Source organism: Podarcis tiliguerta (genome assembly GCF_965153285.1).
Source record: "Podarcis tiliguerta genome assembly, chromosome: 1".
Classification (NCBI taxonomy): domain Eukaryota; kingdom Metazoa; phylum Chordata; class Lepidosauria; order Squamata; family Lacertidae; genus Podarcis; species Podarcis tiliguerta.
Window position 1 is genome coordinate 49,380,278 of NC_139534.1, and position 22,318 is coordinate 49,402,595.

Below are 22,318 nucleotides of genomic sequence, written 5' to 3' on the forward strand. Positions count from 1 at the left end.
GTGAGAAAGTCATGTACTGAGGGTCCCTCCTGCTCATTCTGCGGAATGGGGCCCTGCCTGGATGGCTGCCCCCATATCCTGCCCCATTTAATGGCACAACTGCCTGTCTCTTGCACAGTTACATCGTTCACCTGTTCAGATTGCTAGCTGTCATTTCATAGCAAATCCCAACACATCCTCAAAGTCCTCACAGGGAATGAATAACGGCAGCATCATTCAGTATTCACCCATCACAGACTGACATATAGAGGAAACATCACAACTTGGCTAGTGCTCCAACCCAGTGTTTACAGTAAAAGGAAAGGAGCAGGATGGATAAGGTTGTTTAATCAATCCCAGCAGCTCACAGTTGATTCCCGAGAACAGATTTGCTATTTAGACAGTTGACACAAACATTTTCAGCTAGCAACTTTGCTGCTTTAAGGAACCCTTTTTCACCCTTCAATCACAAGAGAGGCTCATTATTCCTGCACACCCAAATGTCTCTGTGGCTAAATGAGTACCACAAAATTAGAAAATTAGAAGGGGGGGGGTGGAGAAAGAAACTGCCTTCCCCAACCTGGTACCTTCCAAACATTCTGGACTATGGCTCACATCAGCCCCATCCAGCATGGCCACTGGTTAGGAAAGATGGGAGTTGTCGTCCAAAACTCTGGAGATACCAAGTTGGGAAAGGTTGACCTATGGAGAGCAGATGAGCTATTGCTTTGACCAAAGTAGGCTGAAACCATATTCTCACTTCTCTAACCAACAGAACAAGTCCATGCCCAACATCATTTCTAGCATTCCTCCCTCCCACAGAAGACCCTAACTGGTGCTCTGTACTCAACCACAACTCTCTCTGTAAGTCAAAAGAACATGCTGGGAATTATTTTTAGCATTGATGCTTTCCCTGCCAACCACTCCCACAAGCAGGGAATGTCTGCATATGCAGCCCACCTGTTCCCTGCCAGCAGATCAAGGCTGCCTCCCTGGACAAGCAGAGCCTTCGAGCAGCTCCAGGTGTAAGAGAAAGAGGCATGAGAAAACTGCTTGTCACGTCAGCAGCTGCCATGCACGAAACCAGGATCCGTTCTTGATAAGCATCCATTTGCAAGCACTATAATACATAAACATTATGTGCCACTCTTAATAATATACACCCCCGAGAAGTCTGCAGTGAGAATTTAAAAAGTCAATGCAAACTTAACAAATGCAAAACACACGCTCTCTTGAAAGGAAAGAGTAGGCTATGCAATAAAACTACTGGTATTTCTGAAGAAGATAATAGTTCCAAGTCTGGTCCCTAAGAGATAGCAAAAGCAGACACCAAGCCAGTTTGTTGAAGGGAATTCTACCATCAGTGTGTCACAGATGAAAATTATTGCCCCTGGTCACCACCCACCCTATGAGCTACATAGGAAGCTACCGTATTTTTTGCTCTATAAGACTCACTTTTTCCCTCCTAAAAAGTAAGGGGGAATGTATGTGCGTCTTATGGAGCGAATGAAGGCTGCGCAGCTATCCCAGAAGCCAGAACAGCAAAAGGGATCGCTGCTTTCGCTGCGCAGTGATCCCTCTTGCTGTTCTGGCTTCTGGGATTCAGAATTTTTTTCTTCTTGTTTTCCTCCTCCAAAAACTAGGTGTATCTTACGGTCTGGTGTGTCTTATAGAGCGAAAAATACCGTACTTTATTCAAAGTCAGACCATTGGTCCCTCTAGCTCAGCATTGTTTACACGGGTTTCCCAAACTTGCTTGCCAGGGATGATGGGGACTGTAGTCCAGAAACAGCTGGAGACCCATGTTTGGGAAACCCTGGTCTACACTGACTGGAAGTGGCTCTCAAAGATTCAGACAAGGCTTCATCTCCCAGCCATGCCTGGAGATGCTGGTGATTAAACCTGGGACCTTCTGTATTCAAAGCAGATGCTCTACCACTTGAGTTATGGCAATCCACATCTCTTTCAGCTCCATTCATATCAGATGCTGGTATCTTACATTGAGTATATCTTAAAATAGCTTTCTTGGATCCCAGAATGAAACCTGGGATCTTTTGCATGAAAAGCTGAAGGAATGCAGTAGGTCAACATCTGGGGAGGCTGAAGAGCAAGCTTTCCTTAAGGTATATGCTTTTACCATAATGCTAATGGGACTGAGGTAGTAGCAGCTTTCATGTGACTACTAAGCTTGTGCCCAAGGCGAGCTTTGAACTGAAAGCTAATTTGGTGCCATAGCTGAATAAAATGAACTGTGAAGCAGAAGGACCTTGGTTCAAAGCTTGCCTTTGAGCAATGAATTTATAAGCCACTCTCTCAGCCTCAAGATGCAGTGTCCCCATCTCCCTTCAATACAGGGATATCACTGTGAACCAGTAATACCGATCTATGTTCCTAATAGATGTGAGGAACTCTAGACATGTACACAAACAGTATTAATTGGCCATCACAGCAGATATGTTTTGCCACTATAATGCTACGTAAGCTATCAAGAGCCAATCACATATGAGCAAGCAATTGCAAGTGGGTCAGTGCCACAGTTGCATAGAAAACTAGATCGCCCCACAATGCATAAGGAGAAGCCAATATTGCCCATGGATTGTCAACTTCAGTTTGGGAATATATTGTACTTGGAGCAGCTTGTTTTCTGCTCTTTTGGCTTAACTATTCATGTTTCATTGCATCAATTCTGATACAAGAGGCGAAGATTAATCAAGAATTTTATAAAAGAGCAACAGGTAGATGCAAATAGCTACTGGCTATTATGTTTTCTAAGGGACGCGGGTGGCGCTGTGGGTTAAACCACAGAGCCTAGGACTTGCTGATCAGAAGGTCGGTGGTTCGAATCCCCGCGACGGGGTGAGCTCCCGTTGCTCGGTCCCTGCTCCTGCCAACCTAGCAGTTCAAAAGCACCTCAAAGTGCAAGTAGATAAATAGGTACCACTCTGGCGGGAAGGTAAACAGCGTTTCCATGTGCTGCTCTGGTTCACCAGAAGCGGCTTAGTCATGCTGGCCACATGACCTAGAAGCTGTATGCCGGCTCCCTCAGCCAATAAAGCGAGATAAGTGCTGCAACCCCAGAGTCGGTCACAATTTGACCTAATGGTCAGGGATCCCTTTACCTTTATTATGTTTTCTGAAAAACAGTTCTTGCTTCTTTTTCCCTGTAGCCCTTGGCACAACCCAAAATCTTCTCTGCACCTAGTCTTGATCTAGTCTTCTGAAGTCTATATTCTGTCTACTCTGTTTACACTGCTGACCGTGGGTCTTTTTAAAAAATCCTGCTCTGAAACATCTTTTCTCCTCCCGTGCCCCCATTTTTACCATTTTACTGAAAATAATTTCTCTGAAGACAGGTTCTGGGAGGCTCAGAAGCTTGCTCACTACTCTGTGACATTTCAGCTGGGTCTTAATAAAATGTATTTATACACCTTTTGCTTTGGGGGTGGGGGTTCTAATGGCAAGAGGAAGCATGCAGCTATCTGCAGGATTTTGTACAGCAGCTTATTCTGATGGAAATAGTGCAAAGGACAGTAACTGAATGCAGATCATCCTAGGAGGAAGAATCCTCCTCCTCCTGACCATCCCCAGTTGTGCTGCTCGTCAAACTCCAGAGGGGCCTGAGACCACCGGAATGTTAGCACCGCTGCCAAAAAACAAGTCATGTTCGGCTTGTGTGTCACGTAGCAAAGTCAGCCTCTAAGCAAAGAGGGAGGGAGATCTCGTGCCATTCGCAGAGTAAAAAGGAAGCACGCTTGTCGTTCTCTGAATGGACATACAAGGTATTTAGAACAAGATCCCCCCCTTCCCTCCCCATTCAGGAAAAAGAAAAAGATGACAGCGCTGTGCAATGAGAGAGACAGCTAAGTTTATATCTCTTCCACTTTCGCAGCAGACCATGTGCCTGCATGGACTGTAACAAAAAGAGACTCTCAGCCCAGGGCAAATCAAAGACAGCTGCCTGTCTTCACAGGAACACAGCAAACAATCGGTCCATTTTGCAGTGGATGCCCAGAAGCCATTTCCATCCTTCCTGGGATACCAGCTTGAATACAGAAGGCTCTTTAGCTGCACCGGATCAGCTTTCTTTGGTGCTCTAGTTGCCCCAACTATAATTCCACAGTTGTGGAAATAGACTGCTGCTTATACCAGCCTAAGTGTAAGCAACTGGCTTGATGAACAATGAACATATACTGGGCTATTTTATACTTATACTAGCAGAGGAAAATACAGAGACCTGGGCAATCAAGCAAAAAATTATCCACAGAGATCCATTTGTGGAGTGGGAATTGTGCCCCTTTTCACATGTAGAGGAGAGGGAAAGGGAGAAGAAGGATTGGATAGCCACATGTGGTCTGACCACAGTTGGGAATGTAGGGCAGTAGCAGCATCAACAAAAGCCCTTGTTGTTTGGTTGGTTGTTTTTTATACCCCAGCTTTTCCCCCCCTGATGGTACTCAATGCAGCTTACAAATAAAAACAAGAATCACTAAAAACATAAATAATAATTAAAAAACAAGCAACCGTTAATAGAACTAAAACTATATACATATATAAAATATGTTTAAAACATACAAATAATCACAGAAAAGCTGCTATTTGCACCAGAGGGAAGCTGATATTTTTTTCCTATTCATGCAGAACCTTGTCCACACCATCAGTTTAGTGGTGTTCTTACTAATTTGCTGCACATCAAAATGGAAGTGCTCATGTTTCAGAGTTCTTGCATTTTCCTACCCATCATGCAATAAATACACCAGGCAATAAATACAGTTCCTCTCCCAGCTAACACCTCCATGACTGTCCTGGCTCCCACTTGCAGACGTAATACTCAGACTCTCCGCTTGGTTTTATTCCAGAATTTGCTACATGACCTAAACATATATCAAGTTGGAAGGTACACACTTAGCAGATTATTGCAAAGCTCTAGGATACATGGTTAGGTGTAAGCAAAGACATTGTCTCAAGACTTTACATGCCCCCTGAGCTACCCTTCTGAAGATGAGGGCAGGCACAATCATCCACAGAAATCCCATCCTGAGCCGTGAGAATGGGCAAGGAGGCATGCTTGTGGGTCTGCTCATGCCACCACAATCAGCATCACATCCTAGTAAGACAAAGTCAATAGTGTGAGTTCACTGTCTGACCTAGGGGGGAAGCAGTTTGCTAGCAAGAGATTGGGGCAGAGCCTGGTTCAAAAACCTTTCTCTCGGCACTCAGGACATCCACTGTCACTGAACTTCCTCCTGGCAAGCTGCCAGGCAACTGGCAGAATTGGTTTCCCAACTCACATACTATTCTTCCTTCCCATCTGACCAGCCCTGCCAAAAGGTCTCCATAGGGCTCATGAAAATTATTACCCTCAAGACTGAATTACTAAAACATGCTCTTTATGGAAGTGGGCCCTTGGGTCTAGTCTGGAAGCTGCAGCTAGACTGATGATGAGAAGAAGCTACTGCCAACATACTATATGTGTGTTAAAATACCTGCAGTGGCTTCCTATTTGCCGCCAAGCCAAATTCTAGTACTAGTGTACAAAGCCCTGAATAACTTAGTCCAGAGGTTTTCAATCTTTTTGGGTCTGTGGCTCCCTTGACCAACTTCATTCTTTCTGTGGCACCCCTGTGGGGCTCAAGAGTCCAGTTATGCCACCCTTGCCTGCAAAGCCAACAATCCCTCACCACTTTTCAAACACCCTCCCCTTGGGGAGTGTTCCCTCAGCCTCCTCTCATCTCCCCTCTCTTTTGGAGTCCTCTGGGCAGCTGCAGATACCATCCCTAATCTCTTGAGCTTCCTCACCCCACCCCACCCCAAAGAGAGATGTCTCCTCACACTGCCCCACAGGGACCTGGAAAGCACCCTCTGGCCAGTCCCAGAGGCACCATTCACCTGAGGAGCTTGTAGCCAGGGATGCTGCAACAAACAGCTGCGCAAGCCTTTGGGAGGCAGAGATGCGAGAGGGCATCAGAGGAAGGGAGGGAAGGAAAGAGGAACAGAGGCCAGTGTTGCCCCTGGCACCCCTGACCATCATTCAAGGCACCTCAGGGTACCATTGCACACTGGCTGAAAACCATTGACTTAGTCTAAGGCCCAGGACACCTTAAGGACCTCCTCACCATGTATTTTCCAAGTGGATTGTTGAGATCATCTGGGGAAGCACTGTTAATGGTCCCCCATGGACCAGAAGAATGACTCATGGCAATAAGAAGTCATGCTTTCAGGTGATGATGGACAAGCACTGTTGAGTTTCTGGAACTTTGTTTAAACCATCTTATTTAAGGAGGCCTTTGTACCATGATTGCTTCTTTGATTGTGATTATATGCATTTACACTTCAGATTTTTTTAAATTTCTGAAGCTTTACATTTTGGGGGTTTAATGTTGATTTTAAAATTTTATATATTTTTGTCATTGTATGCTGTTTTGAGACCTAAATACTGAAAAGCAGGATTTTAATTTTTTTAAAATAAATACTATTACAAGTTCTGCATGAAACAAGTTTGGGAGATATAACAGCAGGCACCTGCCAGATTCACAGTACTTGTCTGTACTGCAACGTCCCTGCTGCTTTGTCAACATTTGTTCATAAGGTTTATAATAACCACAGTGGCTGCATATTCACACAGCATGTGGCACTTTAGTACTGAAGTCTTCATCTACTTGAAAAAGCCTTGCAAACAACAAGGTCAACCCCCCTCCCACGGTTGCCTGCCATTTCAGGACATTGTGAGGCAAATTAAACATTCCAGGCAAATGCACTGAATAAAGCCCCAACGTTTAAATCATCATCATATCATATCCTCAATGAGTTAGACAATACAGGATAGCCTTGGGAGGCTGCTATTTTGAGTCAAGGGAGGCCTTTGCTGAAGCCTTCCTCAGCGCGCACACGCACACACACAAATTGCTTTGCTCAAACTGCCTCTCTACATGAACTTATAGGTTCTGAAAGAGGCTGGTTTTAGGTTTAGCTTTGGGGTTTTTTAAATCATTTTCAGGGCATTTTTACATTTTACATTTGCATGCTGCACACGCATAACAAAAAAACAAACAAAAAAACCAATGGATTTGACTAAAGGTCCATCTAGTCCAGCAGCTTTTCCCTCACAGTGGCCAAACCACCTCAGACAAAGCCACAAGGATCTGTTTACTGTTGCTTCTTTGCTATTTGTGCTCTCTGCCATTGTGCAAAGCCAGGTCAGAAGTGCTTGTGCAACCCCACTGAAGGAGATTGCTAACAGCTTCATGGTGAAGAAGGGACAGAAGAGTCTGTTGCATCTTGGCCAATAGCCAGTCTGTTGCATTTCCATGCTGTTCATGGAGGAAGGCCCCTTTCTTCCACCAATTGTTAGCACAGAAGCCAAGTTAGTTGGTGAAGAAAAAACAGATCACACCATCTCTCCTTTGCCAGCCTGGATGAAATTCCATATATTTCCCTTCATGGTTAAGTATGGAGGCTGTAAGATGGGGTCTCATTTCATAAAAAAGATTAGTAGCACTGGCTTAAAAGTATAATGTAAGAATATGGTGAAATTTGAAGTTATGTTAATATGTCTTCCTCCTACTGGTATCATTCTCACCCAGCCTCAGTTCCAACTATGAGTCCGCCCATAGTATGTGAAACCCTTTCAAGGATACACTCATCAAGGGTTAAGGAATGGTCAAGACTGACTGTTCGTATATTTAAAGTTGCTTACCAGTTGCTTGTTGAAGTTATGCACACATTGTTCAAATTGCTCGTCTTTTGTTTCATCAGCTTTGCCAAGTTTCTGAAGGACCTGTACATGCACAGAAAAAGAGAACAGAGAAGGGTATTGAAATCACAAAATTTGAACATTTGTAACCAATAAAAGACAATTCGAGAGGAGAGGGGTCGCTGTTTCAGCTTTACTGAGTGGCAGAGAACAGGGGGCAGGTTCAAACCCTGGGAATGCCGCTTTTAAAGATCTCAGGAAACACTTCAGGAAAAATCCCTCTGCTTGGAGAATTTGGATGGCCACTGCCCGTTGCAGAAGACAGTACTGAATAAACAGAGTGACTGCATGTCTTACTTTACTGTGAATAGTCCTCCAGTTTGAAGGGCTTTAAAGGAAAATGAACCATTAGAAGGGAGATTGGACTTTGGACAGCAGAAACCTTGCCTTTGCCCCTCAACAGCATTGAACAGCAAGCTGAGCTGTCACACAGATCTGTCCCTCTCATTATGATGAAATGTATTGCATTTCTATATCAATTATAGGAACGTTTTCTAAATTTGCATATAAGAATACGCAAATTATATGCAAACAAGCACCCTCCTTTTTTGGTGATGCATAAATGGCCACCCTATGGACAAGATAGACCAGTGGTCAGTCTTGATATAAGGCAGCTTCCTAACATCAGTAGTTTTCTCTGTGGTTTTCTCTCCTGCATTGCAAAGCCAATGTCTAATAGTTAGAAAAATTCAACTAATAAAGTAGTACTAAATACAAAACTATAGAGTTGCACTTCATTTACTTAATTTTGCACTGCAGACCAGTTTACCAACTCTTTGGAAATGCAACATAGAAATTGAAGGGGGTTCGGATGACTCACAGACTATATTTCTCATGCAAAACTCATTTGTCCAGCCCTTGGCTGGAGAAGAGTGGTACTGAAAAATCTGCTGAACAGACAATATAAACCACTGTGCAGGTCCCCAAAGAGAAACTTCAGTTAATCTCCTCTCACAAGTAACCTATTTTGTGAAAGAGGAAAATTCATATGCTGGAGGCATAAATGTTATCTTCAGATTTTAAAAAATATATATTAAGAGTTTCAGCCAGAACTGGAACTAGCTTGGGAGAGAGTCCTCTTGTTATCATTCTGCCACCAGGAAGGCTTGGAATAACCATGGCAACCAGCCAGGCCTCTCTTAGTACCAAGAGTCCTTTTTAACAATCAAGTTCACCCACCATTCCAGGCGGAGTAAATCTTAATCAAGACACTTTATTTATCAGCCCTTCCCTTTTAACACTCTTGATTCAAGTGGGTCGCTGAAAGTGAACAGCTAACCCAAGGCTGTTCAGCTTGAGTGACTGAAGGGGGGAAAGCAGCAAAGGACACAAACAGTAATGTATGTAGACAGCTTCAGCTGCCACAAATCATGCTTAGGGCTGCTTCACACTTAGGGCTGTTTCAGATGTGCATGTAAAATATTTTACATGGCCACCTAAAAATGTTACCTGCTGATGCAGCTCATGCATGAAATCATGAAGTTCCGTTCATGAGGGAACTGCTATCCCAGAAGCCAGAACAGCAAGAGGGATTGCTGCTTTCACTGCACAGCGATTCCTCTTGCTGTTCTGGCTTCTGAGATTCAGAACATTTTTTTTTTCTTGTTTTCCTCCTCCAAAAACTAGGTGCATCTTGTGGTCTGGTGCGTCTTATAGAGAGAGAAATATGGTATTTAGGCCCTGCTTAGAGATACCTACTTCAAACTCTAAGAATCCCTAGTGTACAAGCACTGAATTTAGAAAGAGATCCAAGATTCCCATTCATTTCACACTGTCATTTTGAATTTAGTCATACATGCACACACATATAGACAGCTGATTCTCTGTAGCATTGCAACATGCATCACAAAGCACTCAGGTTTCAGAGTATCATTCTGTCCAAGTGTGCAAAAACATCACTGAAGACCAGTATTTAATCACTGAGTGGGTGGCTAGCTAAGCAACATCCTCTGCAGAAATTGGAGCTCTCCGAACTCAACCAGTCTGGAAACACAGAAGGCTATGTTAGCAGGGAATGTGATACGCACTTGGCCACCAACTTGTGTTTCCACCACGCCTGTTATAAATCCACCTAGCCTTTTGGGGTTGGGGGAGGAAGTTCTCCTGCTCAAGGCCTTACAGACCCCTTTTTTTTCTTCATACTGCCCTTTGGGGGCTAATCTAAGCTATCAGATGCCGTTATTCCAAGCTAAATGGGTTATTTCATTGGTATGCTAACTTCTTGGAATCTGTCGTTTCAACTGTTTTAGCTGGTTTTGCTGTTAGATTTTATGGGTTTGTATTTGCACATGTTTGTAAACCACTTTGAGAAGCAAATTGGCTTTAAAAAGCAGTCTAATAAATAATAAACAGAATGCAAACTGCCCATTTTGAAGACTATTCCTGAGACAGCATTTTTAAAGCTGCATTTTGCATGCATACCGTGCATAAGAAATCAAAGGTACACAATTGTCTGCTACTCCTTTTTTAATATCCTGCTACCCATTGGAGGGTAACAATTCATGCTGTGCGCTCTCGCTCGCTCTCTCTCTCTCTCTCTCTCGCTCTCTCTCTCTCTCTCACACACACACATCACTTCTATCCATCACAATTGCTTGCAACCTTCACCAAGGTTGCAAACAGCCAGGCAGGTGAACTCAGCACTATGCAGGATCAATCTGCCAAGTCATTTTTCATTTGCTCCACACATCCCCTGATTAGGCTGAGAAGATTAAGGTTTATCCGCACATATTTAAAGAGACCTCAAATCAATTTTCTCATAGCAATACAGCATTACTTGACAAAATTTACAGTTGGCAAAGAGGGAGCAGGGAAGAATTGGGATAGATAAGTGTGTGTGTCTTTACCTCTTATTCCAGAATGCATTTGAAAAGCCAAATAACAAAATTTCAATCCTTTCTAGGAAATGCACAACTCTGGATGAGGGGTCTAGAGAGCTCCATGTTCCAATAGCTATCGCAGTGAGAGACAGTAAAATCAAACTCCAAGAGCAAATTCTGGTAGCTCTTTCAAGATATTGAGGTGGTCATATTTATAGTTTCACACTAAATACAGAAGGTGTAAGAGTAAATGGCAAATCTGAAAGGAAATAGAATATGTTTTAAAAAGATTTTAAAGCTTTGCGCCATAGTCCTTCTACGCAGCAGTTTGGAAAACCCTAATGCAGAGTCTTCTTTGAGAACACAGAAGGAGTTGCACACTTCTTTGGCTCTCAGCAACCATCCTCAATTAGAACAAGGGAATAGCTAATACAAAGAGCCATTTGAAAAGGCATAGGCTGACTCACAGGTAAAATGATCAATTCTAAACTGGGGAAAGGGTCATTTAACAAAGATAAGAACTCAGAATGTTACAAAAGCTCAAAGGTGACACGGAACAAGCAACTAATGTAGAAAATGCGGCCATAAAAACAGGCATGGAACTGTCTGCTGAAGGTCTGTCTAGGGCACATGTGTACAAGCTCAAAATTTATGTGAAGCTATAGTTCCCAAGAAACCTGATTAATTAATTACTATGTATTTTTAATAGTTCAGCTTTGAGTTTGCAATGGTTCAACTCAGAGGGCCAAATGAGATAAAATATGAAATTGATCTTTCTGTTTTAAATAATGGACGGGTTTTTTAAAAAAATGAAAATTGGACTCCCAGCAAGTGGGGAAGAAGGAAATTAACATTTTCCTCCCCTGCCATGGTCCTAACTAAAATCATTTCTGCAAATCGTGCTCTTTGGCATTCCCATGGGAAACTTCTTCCTAATGCAAAATAGCAGTTTCTGAGGAGCTAGTGCAGAAAAAGAGGAAAGGGTTAAATTTCTCTGCCTGCTACAAATTCACAATAGTTGCCAACCTCCTGTCCCAAGAAACTATTATTTACAAAACTTCAGGACTGGGTTCAGCCAGCTTTAACCAAATACTGAGTGTAACTTCTCTACACTCCAAAACAACTAGGACCATGGTGATTTGGATTCAAATTCCTACTCAGCCATGAAGCTAAACAGATGACCTTGCTCTCTAGCCTACCTCACAGGGTTGTTGAAACAGGCAGTGGAGGATGAGACAGAGGCTAAAAAGAGGGTTGAGAGAACTACCATATTTACTTGAGTCTTATGCGCCATTGAATCTAATGCGCACCTCAATTTTCAGAACCTTGAAACCAAAAAGAGTATTTGATGGGGAATGTAAATGTGCCATCAAATCTAATGTGCACCTTAATTTTCACAATGTAATTTTGTCCCCCAAAAATGGTGGGCATTAGATTTGAGTAAATAAGGTAAATAAGGTGCCCTGAACTTCTTGGAGGAAGGGTGGGATAAATCTGAAATAAATACGTATTTTAGTCATAGTCGAAAACAGAAACTCCAATATATAAGCTAGGCACCAAATGGCTCCTTATACCAGAGTTAAGGTTACCCAAAAAGAATGCCTAGTTGCCATTTTTGGGCCAGGTGGCTTGAAATACTTATTTTTCAATACAACATTTTGGTTCCTTGAATTCATTCTCTTTGTGCAGATACAATATAATGGATAGAATTCTTCAGGATGTGTTGCTAGTGTGGGAAAACAGTCAAGATCCAAGGATCCTTAGGCATGCACCTCCAGATGATGGAGAGGTCAGGCATCATCCTGGCACCTGGGCATCTTCACTTGGTTGCAAAGTGGCTGATAGCCAGGTGCAAAATGCACCTGGTGAATTTTGAATGCTGTCTGAAAACCGCACAGGCTATACCACTTCTTGCAACTGTTGACTTTCTAAGAGACAGAATTCAGGCTTTATATGTTACCAGGTTCTTAAAAGGAGAGTCCACTGTAAGAGTGTGCAGATCAGAATGTATAAAGTGCTGCTTATAGGCATGCATGATGTGCAAAAGCCCTGAAAAGCCTTGAATTATTGCGGGGGGGGCACAGTTAAATGGCTCTTAATCTCAGGGATTTCCAGCAACTGGAAGGTACTATTCCAAACCCTGTGCCTCTGTGATGATGGTCAACGCCTTATATCAGCCTCCCCCAATCTGGTGCCTTACAGTCATTTCTCACTAACCACAGCTAGCATGGACAATGGTCAGGGGTAGTCAGAGTTAGAATCGTATAACATCTAGAGGGCATCAGATTGGGGAGGGCTGCCTTATATTACAAACCATCCCACTTCAGGCCATTGCCATATTTTGTATGTGGAAGGGCTTTCTATGCAGGATCTGCTCCTAAAAAAATTCAGACGGAATTCAAAATCTCTGCAAGGGGCTCCTCTTGGAGAAGCAGGTGATGCAGCAGATATTTGGCTCCAGCATCAGGAGAAATCGCCATTCAGAGGGAGGGAAGGGGTGTTTGCTGTGCTCACACCACAGCAAACAGGGAGGTGGTGTTGGCTGTTGACAAGAGGCAGCACCCAACCCCTGGGAATTGGAACTGGACCAAACCCAAGATGAAGTGGAAGACTTCAACTGAGCTTCCCACCCAAGTGTGTCCAAATCAGATCCAGACAGATCCTCGAGAGAAATGCTTTGGTACAAAACCTTTTGCTGAAGCAGCAGATGGCAAAGAACGCAAGCAACATCAGTTATGTGTGTCCGTTTTGGCCACTAATGAACTGTGAGCTCATAGGATGACATCCATCCCCTGGAGAAGTAAGTGCAAGTGGTGTCAGATTAGACCGTTCCCAGGCAGCTATTGGCGCTCCGCTCTCCCCCATCCTCCCCCTGCGTAACGCCATCACGCTTAATCTGTCGGATCATTGCAAAGCCAGATAAAGTTAGTTAGGATTGAAACTTCAGGCTCTTTGCAGCTATAAATGGAGCAGATTTGCCCAAAGACAGTTGATGGAAAGAACCTAGCAGAAGTCAATGTAGCACCCAGGATCAGCTCACAATGGCAAGAATTAGTTGTATGGTTGGAGGAGGAGGAGGAAAGAGAAAGGGAGGGGAAAACACATGGGAGGCTGAACCAATGATCTGGTTGCATTTAAACTGTTGAATAACCAACAGCTCCTTGCTTCTGCCACATTCCTCCTGGTACCTTCCATTTACCCAGAGAACTGCTGGCAGTTTTAACACCCAGAGATCAGCAATACAACACAGAGCCAGCAATTGCCCCCATATCACAGATGCAGTATGAAAAATAATGTTATACCCATTTTGCAGATATGGAAGTCTATTAGCAGGGTATGACTTTTTGCCTCCAATATCCTGGAACATCCTAGAATTTTCAATATGGGTTTTGGCAGAGACTTCCATAGGCCAGTTTTTTTGTAGTGTTTTGTTTTACCCAGGATGCTCATGGTCTAGAACCAACATCCATAGCGTAAGAAGCTGAACAGAAATTCCACCGATGCAAATAATTAAGAGAGACCAAGACAGCAAATTAATCAATAGGCTCAAGACATGCAAGACACCGGCATCTTCACAGACATTCAAGAGACATAAAGGAAATTCATATGGGAGAAGGGAATCACAATATGGTGGCTTGCTCCAACCCCTGACCTAGAACATCAGAAGAGAGCCTACTTGGGTCTACTGAAATATATCTAGGGTCCTATCTATGCAAGCAAGATTCCCACATAAGCTTTACCCACATTTAGGTGAATGCACAGGGATCAGAATGTTCAGAAACTTCAACTAGCGCAGAATTCAGTGCCCAGGTTGCTCACTGGGGTAAGATGGTTTTAACATATTACACCAATCCTGGCCCAACTGCACTGCTTTAATTTGTTTCCGAGCCCAATTCAAAGTGATGGTTTTCACCTATGAAGCTTTAAATGGCTCAGGACTGCCATACAGTGGTGGAGCTTCATGCTCCAGCACCGGGGGGAGGAGAGCAGACGGGGCGTGGCTTGTGCATGTCCTCGAGGCGAGGCACACCATCTGTGGGGGTGGGGCACCCAGCACGGGCGGGGGGCAGCCGCAATGGCACCCTGCCAGGATCGCACTGCCGGGAGCGGTGTGCTCCCCCCGCACTCCTCTTCCTCCGCCAGTGCTGCCATACCTCAAGAACCACCTCTCCCCATATGAACAGACCCGGAACCTGAAATCGTCACCTGTTGCTCATCTTTGTGTGCCTCCTCCATGAGAGGTCTGGAGAGTGACAGCGCAATGGACCTTTTCTGCCATGGCTCCCCGCTTGTGGAATACTCTCCCCCTCTCCCCCCCCCCCCACGGGAGGCTCGCCTGGCGCCTTCATTATATATATTTAGGCAGCCCGTGAAAACATTATTTGCCCAGACCTATGGCCTTTTAAATGTGTTTGGGATGTTAGGGGGGTTGTTATTATGTTATGTATTTTTTATTTTTATACCGTAAACCACCCTGTGAACTTTGGATATAATATAGTTGTTGTTGTTGTTGTTGTTGTTGTTGTTGTTGTTGTTGTTGTTGTTGTTGTTTATTATTATTATGCTGTTACACAAGCACACATACACACATTTATTTCATCCAGACTGAACATCTGTTCAGGCTAATGATATTGAGTTAGAGGGTTTGTGGAATGGAGTAACAGGATCTTCTGGCCTCCTGCGTCTACTTCTGGGATAAAAAATATCTTTTAAGAAAATGTGGCACAGAATTCTTCAAGTGAGGAAATACTTAATATGAGCACACACCTTGAATAATTTCACCCTTAAAAAGCTAAGAAGCTAGACTGAAGTTTTATTTTAATTTATTTTCCTGACTCAAAATAATAAACCATTGTATCGTCTGAGAATATCTTCTGTTACAAAGATACAATGCGGGGATGGCAGCCATTTCTAACCATATTGATGGTATAAATATTTTGCTTGTCTTATCTTACAAAGGAGTGCTTGTTAGCTGTATTTTGAGCAAACAATAATTTTCTGGAATTGAGATTACCGCAGTAACATCAAGGCCCCAAACTCAAAATATGATGTTGTTGTTGTTGTTGCTGCTGTCGTTTATACCCCGCCTTTTTTCCTGGTAGGGCCTCAGAGAGATCTTAGGATGTTGCAACGAGCATCTTGTGGACAGTAACACTAAAGACTAATGGATTTGTTGTGGCATAAGCTTTGGCAGCAACTATCTACCTACCCAGTGGTGGGACTTTCAGAACAGCTTCCTTTGTCACAAAGACTAAACCCGCAGAAAGGAGAGGATCGATTGGCCTTTTGAAAGATGCCACAAGACTCAGGGTGCACTCAGACATGGAGATTATTGCATGCGTCTTCCTGGTTATGATGTTAGCACTTCTGTTCCAGTTTCTAATGTTCCTTGTACATTACATCCCCTGCTGTGCTGTGGGACTGTGGCTTTTTCAGCAGTGCATAGCCATGTAGTACCAAATTTCATTCACACCTGCAGTGTGACACAATGGACATCATGGGACAGTTGCCACCTTTTATGGCATGTGTGTTTCTGTTTCCCAACTCATCCCCCATGCGCATGATAGAAAAGAACAGTTTACAAGAATACTACCCAACTTGGTCACATGCATGGTCCAAGAAAATCAGTGGGGAAATTACAGTGTAAAACTCCCACAAATTTTCCTGGTTAACAGGACTGCAAGCAAATTCTTTCTGAAAGCAAGTATCACGGAAATGAGCAGTACTCATCCACTAGATTTCTGGAAGTGGCTTTTACGTTGCGTGAAAGATGATATAAAGCATGAAATACCGTATTTTTCGCTCTATAGGACGCACTTTTCCCCCTTCAAAAATGAAGGGGAAATGTGTGTGCGTCCTATGGAGCGAAGACGCTATAGTCCCGCGACCCTCTCCCGGCTGGAGAGGTGACACACGCCTATAGCAGGAGTCTCTATAGCCGCGCGCCACCTCTCCAGCCCGGAGAGCGCGCACGGGGCTAAAGCAGCCCCCCGCGACCCTCTCCCGGCTGGAGAGGTGACGCGCGCCTATAGCATGAGCCTCTATAGCCGCGCGCCACCTCTCCAGCCGGGAGAGAGCGCGCGGGGCTAAAGCAGCCCCCCGCGACCCTCTCCTGGCTGGAGAGGTGACGCGCGCCTATAGCAGGAGTCTCTATAGCCGCACGCCACCTCTCCAGCCCGGAGAGCGTGCGTGGGGCTAAAGCAGCCCCCCGCGACCCTCTCCTGGCTGGAGAGGTGACGCGCGCCTATAGCATGAGCCTCTATAGGCGCGCGTCACCTCTCCAGCCGGGAGAGCGTGTGCGGGGCTAAAGCAGCCCCCCGCGACCCTCTCCTGGCTGGAGAGGTGACGCGCGCCTATAGCAGGAGTCTCTATAGCCGCGTGCCACCTCTCCAGCAGGGAGAGCGCGCGGGGGCTAAAGCAGCCCCCCGCGACCCTCTCCTGGCTGGAGAGGTGACACACGGCTATGGCAGGAGCCACAGCAGGGAGAGCGCGCGCGGGGCGGGCTTTTGCGAGAGGTGAGGGAATTCCCCCACCTCCCAGGAAAGCCAAGAGAAGCCGTGCAGCCCTTTTAAAGTGCCCACGGCTTCTGCCGGTTTTGCGGGAGGTGGGGGAATTCCCCCACCTCCCAGGAAAGCCAAGAGAAGCCGTGCAGCCCTTTTAAAGTGCTCACGGCTTCTGCCGGTTTTGCGGGAGGTGGGGGAATTCCCCCACTTCCCAGGAAAGCCAGGAGAAGCCACGATCTCTTTAAAGGGGTTGCGTGGCTTCTGCGGGCTTTTGGGAGAGGTGAGGGAATCCCCCCACCTCCCAGTAAAGCCAGGAAAGCCCTGCGCAGCGTCTCCCGGCAAGGAGAGGCTGCACGGGGCTAAAGGGGAAGCCATCCCGCTCTCTGCCTTGGCTTCCTCCATAGCTGCGCGCAACCCCTCCGGCAAGGAGAGGCTGCATGGGGCTATGGATTCTTTAGCCCCACGCAGCCTCTCCCGGGAGGGAGAAGCTGCACGGGGCTAAATGGGAAGCCAAAACAGCCTTGGCTTCCTCCATAGCTGCGCGCAACCCCTCCGGCAAGGAGAGGCTGCACGGGGCTATGGATTCTTTAGCCCTGCGCAGCGTCTCCTGGCAAGGAGAGGTTGCGCTGGGCTAAAGAGGAAGCCAAAACACCGAGCGGGATCCATCCCGCTCTCTGCCTTGGCTTCCTCCATAGCCGCGCGCAACCCCTCCGGCAGGGAGAGGTTGTGCGCAGCCTGTACGCTGCTCTTTGGTGCTGGGGGGGGGAAATATTTTTTTTCTTGATTTCCCCCCCTAAAAACTGGGTGCGCCCTATGGTCCGGTGCGCCCTATGGTGCGAAAAATACGGTATATCAGGAAAAGGCAAGATTGGGAAGATGGAATAAAGTGCCGTCTGAACACAGCCTCATTGTGATTTGTAACCCTGCCCTAGTTTTTCGAAGAGAAAAAAATCAATCTGAGCATGTCAAATCTCTTCTGAACTACATTTTCAGACAGTATCTTTCACAGCTTTTGAACCAGCAGGTGTGTGTTTTAGATAGGAATAGCTGCCGTCTTTTTCTGCGCTGCTTCAGCACAAGCAGAGGGCTCTGTCATAAGATATGAAGCCAACCCTGTCCAACAGTGCACCTTTCACCTTCATAAAGGCCTCAATCCATCTTGTGTAGTTTTCTGGTAAAGCAAATTTTATCTGACAGCAGGAGAAAAGCTTCAAGTGGCCTTTAGGTCATGCCACAGCATCAGGCTAGCTCGGAAAGTGGCACAGAAAGAACATTAGGTCAGACAGGCAATTAGTCCCTTCATTTCACCCGCCTACCTTGCCCTTCCTTTACCTACAAAATACAGGGATTCCTTCGGAGGGTGACCACCACAATGTCTAGGGCTGCAGCTGCCCCCATCCCAGGAGACAGATGGTGAGTTCAACATTGTGCTATGGCGAATGCCCTATTGGTGTAAAAACATTGCAGCTTGCCAGTTGAAATAACACCCCCCCTCACCCATCCCACTATTTGGGGGGTGGGGTTTTTCTGACCCCCCCCAACCCAATTTCAGGGGGCATGAAGAGGAGGGGGAAAGGCCTGCTGTGCAAGTGGGAGCTCTCATGCAGGCCTTGTGCTGACTGAACTTGACAGGTGAATCCCACTCAAAGCCATACCGGAGCAAAAGGATAACGCATCTTCTTGCATTGCAGCCTGCCGCCACTTAGTAAATGATACAGTCCAGCTATTTATTTTGAAAAGGTGCAATTTCCCCACCAATTCAGATGCCCAACCGTATAATGATCGTGTCTCTCTGGAAGTCCCTGTTGCTCAGACATATAATGGCCTGGGCTCACACATCACATTAAAGGATGGCTAATGTTGAATGAGCAAATATGCAGCTGCACAAAGAGAAACTATTAGGCTTAAGGGCCTTTTTATTAAAGCAGATTGTGTGCTTTCTCAGTCATCCAAGTACAGCTAACATCTCACGTACTAGAGTTGAAGTTAAGCCACATGGTGACTATTCTTCTAAACCTACTCAATATAAATCCAGTTTCAAATTGGGACTGATCAATAGTACACAAGTGATTTCCTAGTCAGGTAAAAATGAAATCTGATCACGCATTCACAGATTGATACGACTCAAACAATTTGTTCTAATTAAAATGCATTGATGTTTCTACACTGTGCAAGCAGGAGCTACTCGCTATCAACGGTCAAGTGTTCTATAACCTGAATTTCCCAACTAAGGGCTGTTCAAAATTCAGAAGCAAGAACCATGTAAAAATATAAAACTTTTTGAAGGAGATAGAAACAACAAGCTGTAAATAGGGAAAGGAGAGAAAACCATGTTTCAATATTTAAGTGCCAAGAAGACAGAACGATGTGATTACGTACAGCCACAGGTTTACAAAAGTAGGGAAACGTTTTCTATCAAGGGCCACATTCTCACTGGGCAATGTGTTACAAGGAGCATACTGGCAGTGGGTGGAGGAGCTAAGCCAGTGGGAGGCACCCACTTCTTCACTTCTTTATCCGAAAAACTTTCTTTAGAAAGAGCAATTTTGCAAGCCCTTTCATTGGGAGGTGGGGGGGATTGAGACTGGCAGACATGCAGTAAGGCCCACATGAAATAACCTGAGGTCTCTTCTGTTTCTTAATGAATATTGAATACCAGATTTAGAACGTTAACGGAAGTTTCGACTTAAGTGAAGTTTCTTGGTAAGAAGAATTTCAGTTCCAGAATCCTTATCAGTTTTCTGTCTTATTAGGAACCCTAGTAAGTTTCTCCTTTTTGCCAGTGACCACTAAAATAGGCTTGTTCCTGATTACTGGAGAAAATGCCTTATTTTTCCAACACCGGCCATAAGAATGGTAAAGGCAGTAAGCAAAAACGAAAAAGGCTGTTTTAAGCCTGTGATCTTGTGTCAAATTGGTTTTCTAAATTAGGCATTGACATTTCCCTGAACCAATGTCAGTCTCTCAGGGAAGCCTCAGTTACTAGGGCTGTTCACGTTGCATCTAATTATAGTTTTTAACTTTGGAGGTAATTGACAGAAGAGGATTACAGAGCGGTTTCTGGTGCTTCCTATTCAGTTTTCTCACATGCTCAACATGCAGGTCCTCTTCTGGAGAATAATCTTGATTACCAGCTGCCAAGTATACTCCTGGTTGGGGGGGGGGGTATCCAAAAACCACAATTCCCCATTCAGCATTATTATTATTATTATTATTATTAGTGGAATTTATATACCACCCTCTACCCGGAGGTGTAGCAACATTGTTTTCAGGGCCTAATTCTTAAGAGACAGAGAGAAGGATTCGAGTTTACCTAGTGTCACCTGAAAAATATGTTTTTATATGTGTTGGTAGCCACCCAGAGTGTCTGGGGCAACCCAGCCACATGGGCAGGCTATAAATATTATTATTAGCATTGTTGTTGTTGTTAATTTATTCCCATTGTTACAATTTTTCACTTTGGTACACATCTCCCACCTTAAGCAAGCATTACATAAACAAGCATCTCAAACACATGCCTGTAAACTACAATTTCATTTCTTTCATGAAACAAGTGGATTTTTATTGACACGCATTGTGTTTGCCAGCAATTAAAACAAAGTGTCACTGCATTCTTCATCCTTACAGGTACACATTAAACATTAAGCTATAGCTGCATCCTAATGTGATCTGCTATGTGAGGGCAGTTTACAATATAAAAACACAAAAGTACATAACATAGTAACATATAGGGGCACCAACTATGGAGGGTCATGGGGGCCAGGGCCCCCTCCAATACTTTCAAGAAGGGGGCCATCCCCCTCCCATTTCCCCAGTGATTCTCAAAAGAATGCACCAGTACAAAGATGCTTGGCCCTGCCACATCCTTATGAGGATTGCCAGGGAACTGGCCAGGCAAACCATCTTCACCCCACACATCCCTTTGATGATCACCAGAGATCCTTCCTGCAATAAGTTGAATGGATTTTGTGAAAGGGTGGACACACACATGCACACCCTTCCAAATCAGTGTTTTCAACATTTACAATTCTAGCTACGAACCCTAAAGAAGCATGTTGCAAATCCAGCATCTCTCCATTTCCTGCCTTCTTCCTGCAGGCCCAGTTACAGATTCACTCACTTCTACTCTCCATAAATATTTTGTGCTCTCGGATAACAGAGATCTGATTTAAAGATCAGCAGGTTTTATTTTTGACAACACTGGGAAAGGGCTCAATTACCAAGCTTGGACATGAAGCCTTGTTTGCTCAGTTCTGGGTTCGAAGGGTGGCGACAGATGCTGAATATATTACATGCAAGTGGACAAGAGCTGTCATTGCCGGATGGACTGGAGCAAGACACAATGGAAAGCTTTTGCCGCTGCAACTCAATAGGAGCTCTGTTGAGAAATCCCCAGTATAGTTTCTCTTTATCTCTGCCACCGCATTGGACATAGTCATTTGGGTTTGCTGCTGTTGTTGTTTAAAAAAGACATGTCAGAGAAATGATTAATTTAATTCATGCAACAGAAGAGGTAGACGAAAAAGCTGAGAGCTTCATGAACTTCTCATAATACGGATCTTCTAAAGAAACATGAACCTCAAAGGCATGGATTCAAAAGCATGTGTGAAAGTGGAGGGGAAGAGATTGTCCTGATCTGTCTAACTTACTTGAGAGGGAGACAAGAAAATAACTTCTTTGAATTTATTAGAGATTAGCTGTGATCTATCCTCACCCACAAAGGAACAGTACAATGTTATCACTAAAAACCTCAGTGTGAATGTTCAGGAGGAATACAGCAAACATGAGTAAATGGCAGGATTAAAACAATTATGAAGATAAGCAGGCATAAGCCTCAGTCTTGCACACTCCTTCCTTACCTTCCTCTACATAGGAGGGGAGCTTTAAAGCCCTCACTTTGAGTTAGCCGCAAGTCATAGGTTGTCTTTACGTCAGAAAACAACAAACTACAGTTATAGTTTGAAACTAGTTTTGATATCCAGTTTTTTCCTTAAACTGTAGCTGGTGATCCTAGACTATAGACAAACCATGGTTAGAACAAACCATAGCTGGCCACTGTGTCTGAATGTAGCAAATCACAATTTGCTTGAAGCATGGTTTGCCCACAAATCAGGATCTGAAGCTACAGTTTGAGCCTGGTTTGGGGACAAACCATGGTTTGGGCAAACCACAGTTTGCTGTATTTGGAAGCAATTAAAAACTATGATTTGATACTAATTCAAAGTAAATGCTTCTAACCTTCTCTCCTCCATTCATAGGAAACTAAG

At 44.5% G+C, this 22,318-nt stretch overlaps 1 protein-coding gene across 33 annotated transcripts in view; it reads right to left on the reverse strand.

Moving 5' to 3' along the window:
- BIN1 (bridging integrator 1) overlaps positions 1-22,318 on the reverse strand; it is a 109,527-nt gene that overhangs the window by 57,803 nt on the left and 29,406 nt on the right. For all 33 annotated transcript variants that reach the window (XM_083430577.1, XM_083430586.1, XM_083430588.1 and 30 more), the window contains exon 2: positions 7,673-7,753. In XM_083430577.1, the coding sequence (XP_083286703.1) occupies positions 7,673-7,753 (81 nt within the window). The remainder of the gene's footprint in view (positions 1-7,672; positions 7,754-22,318) is intronic.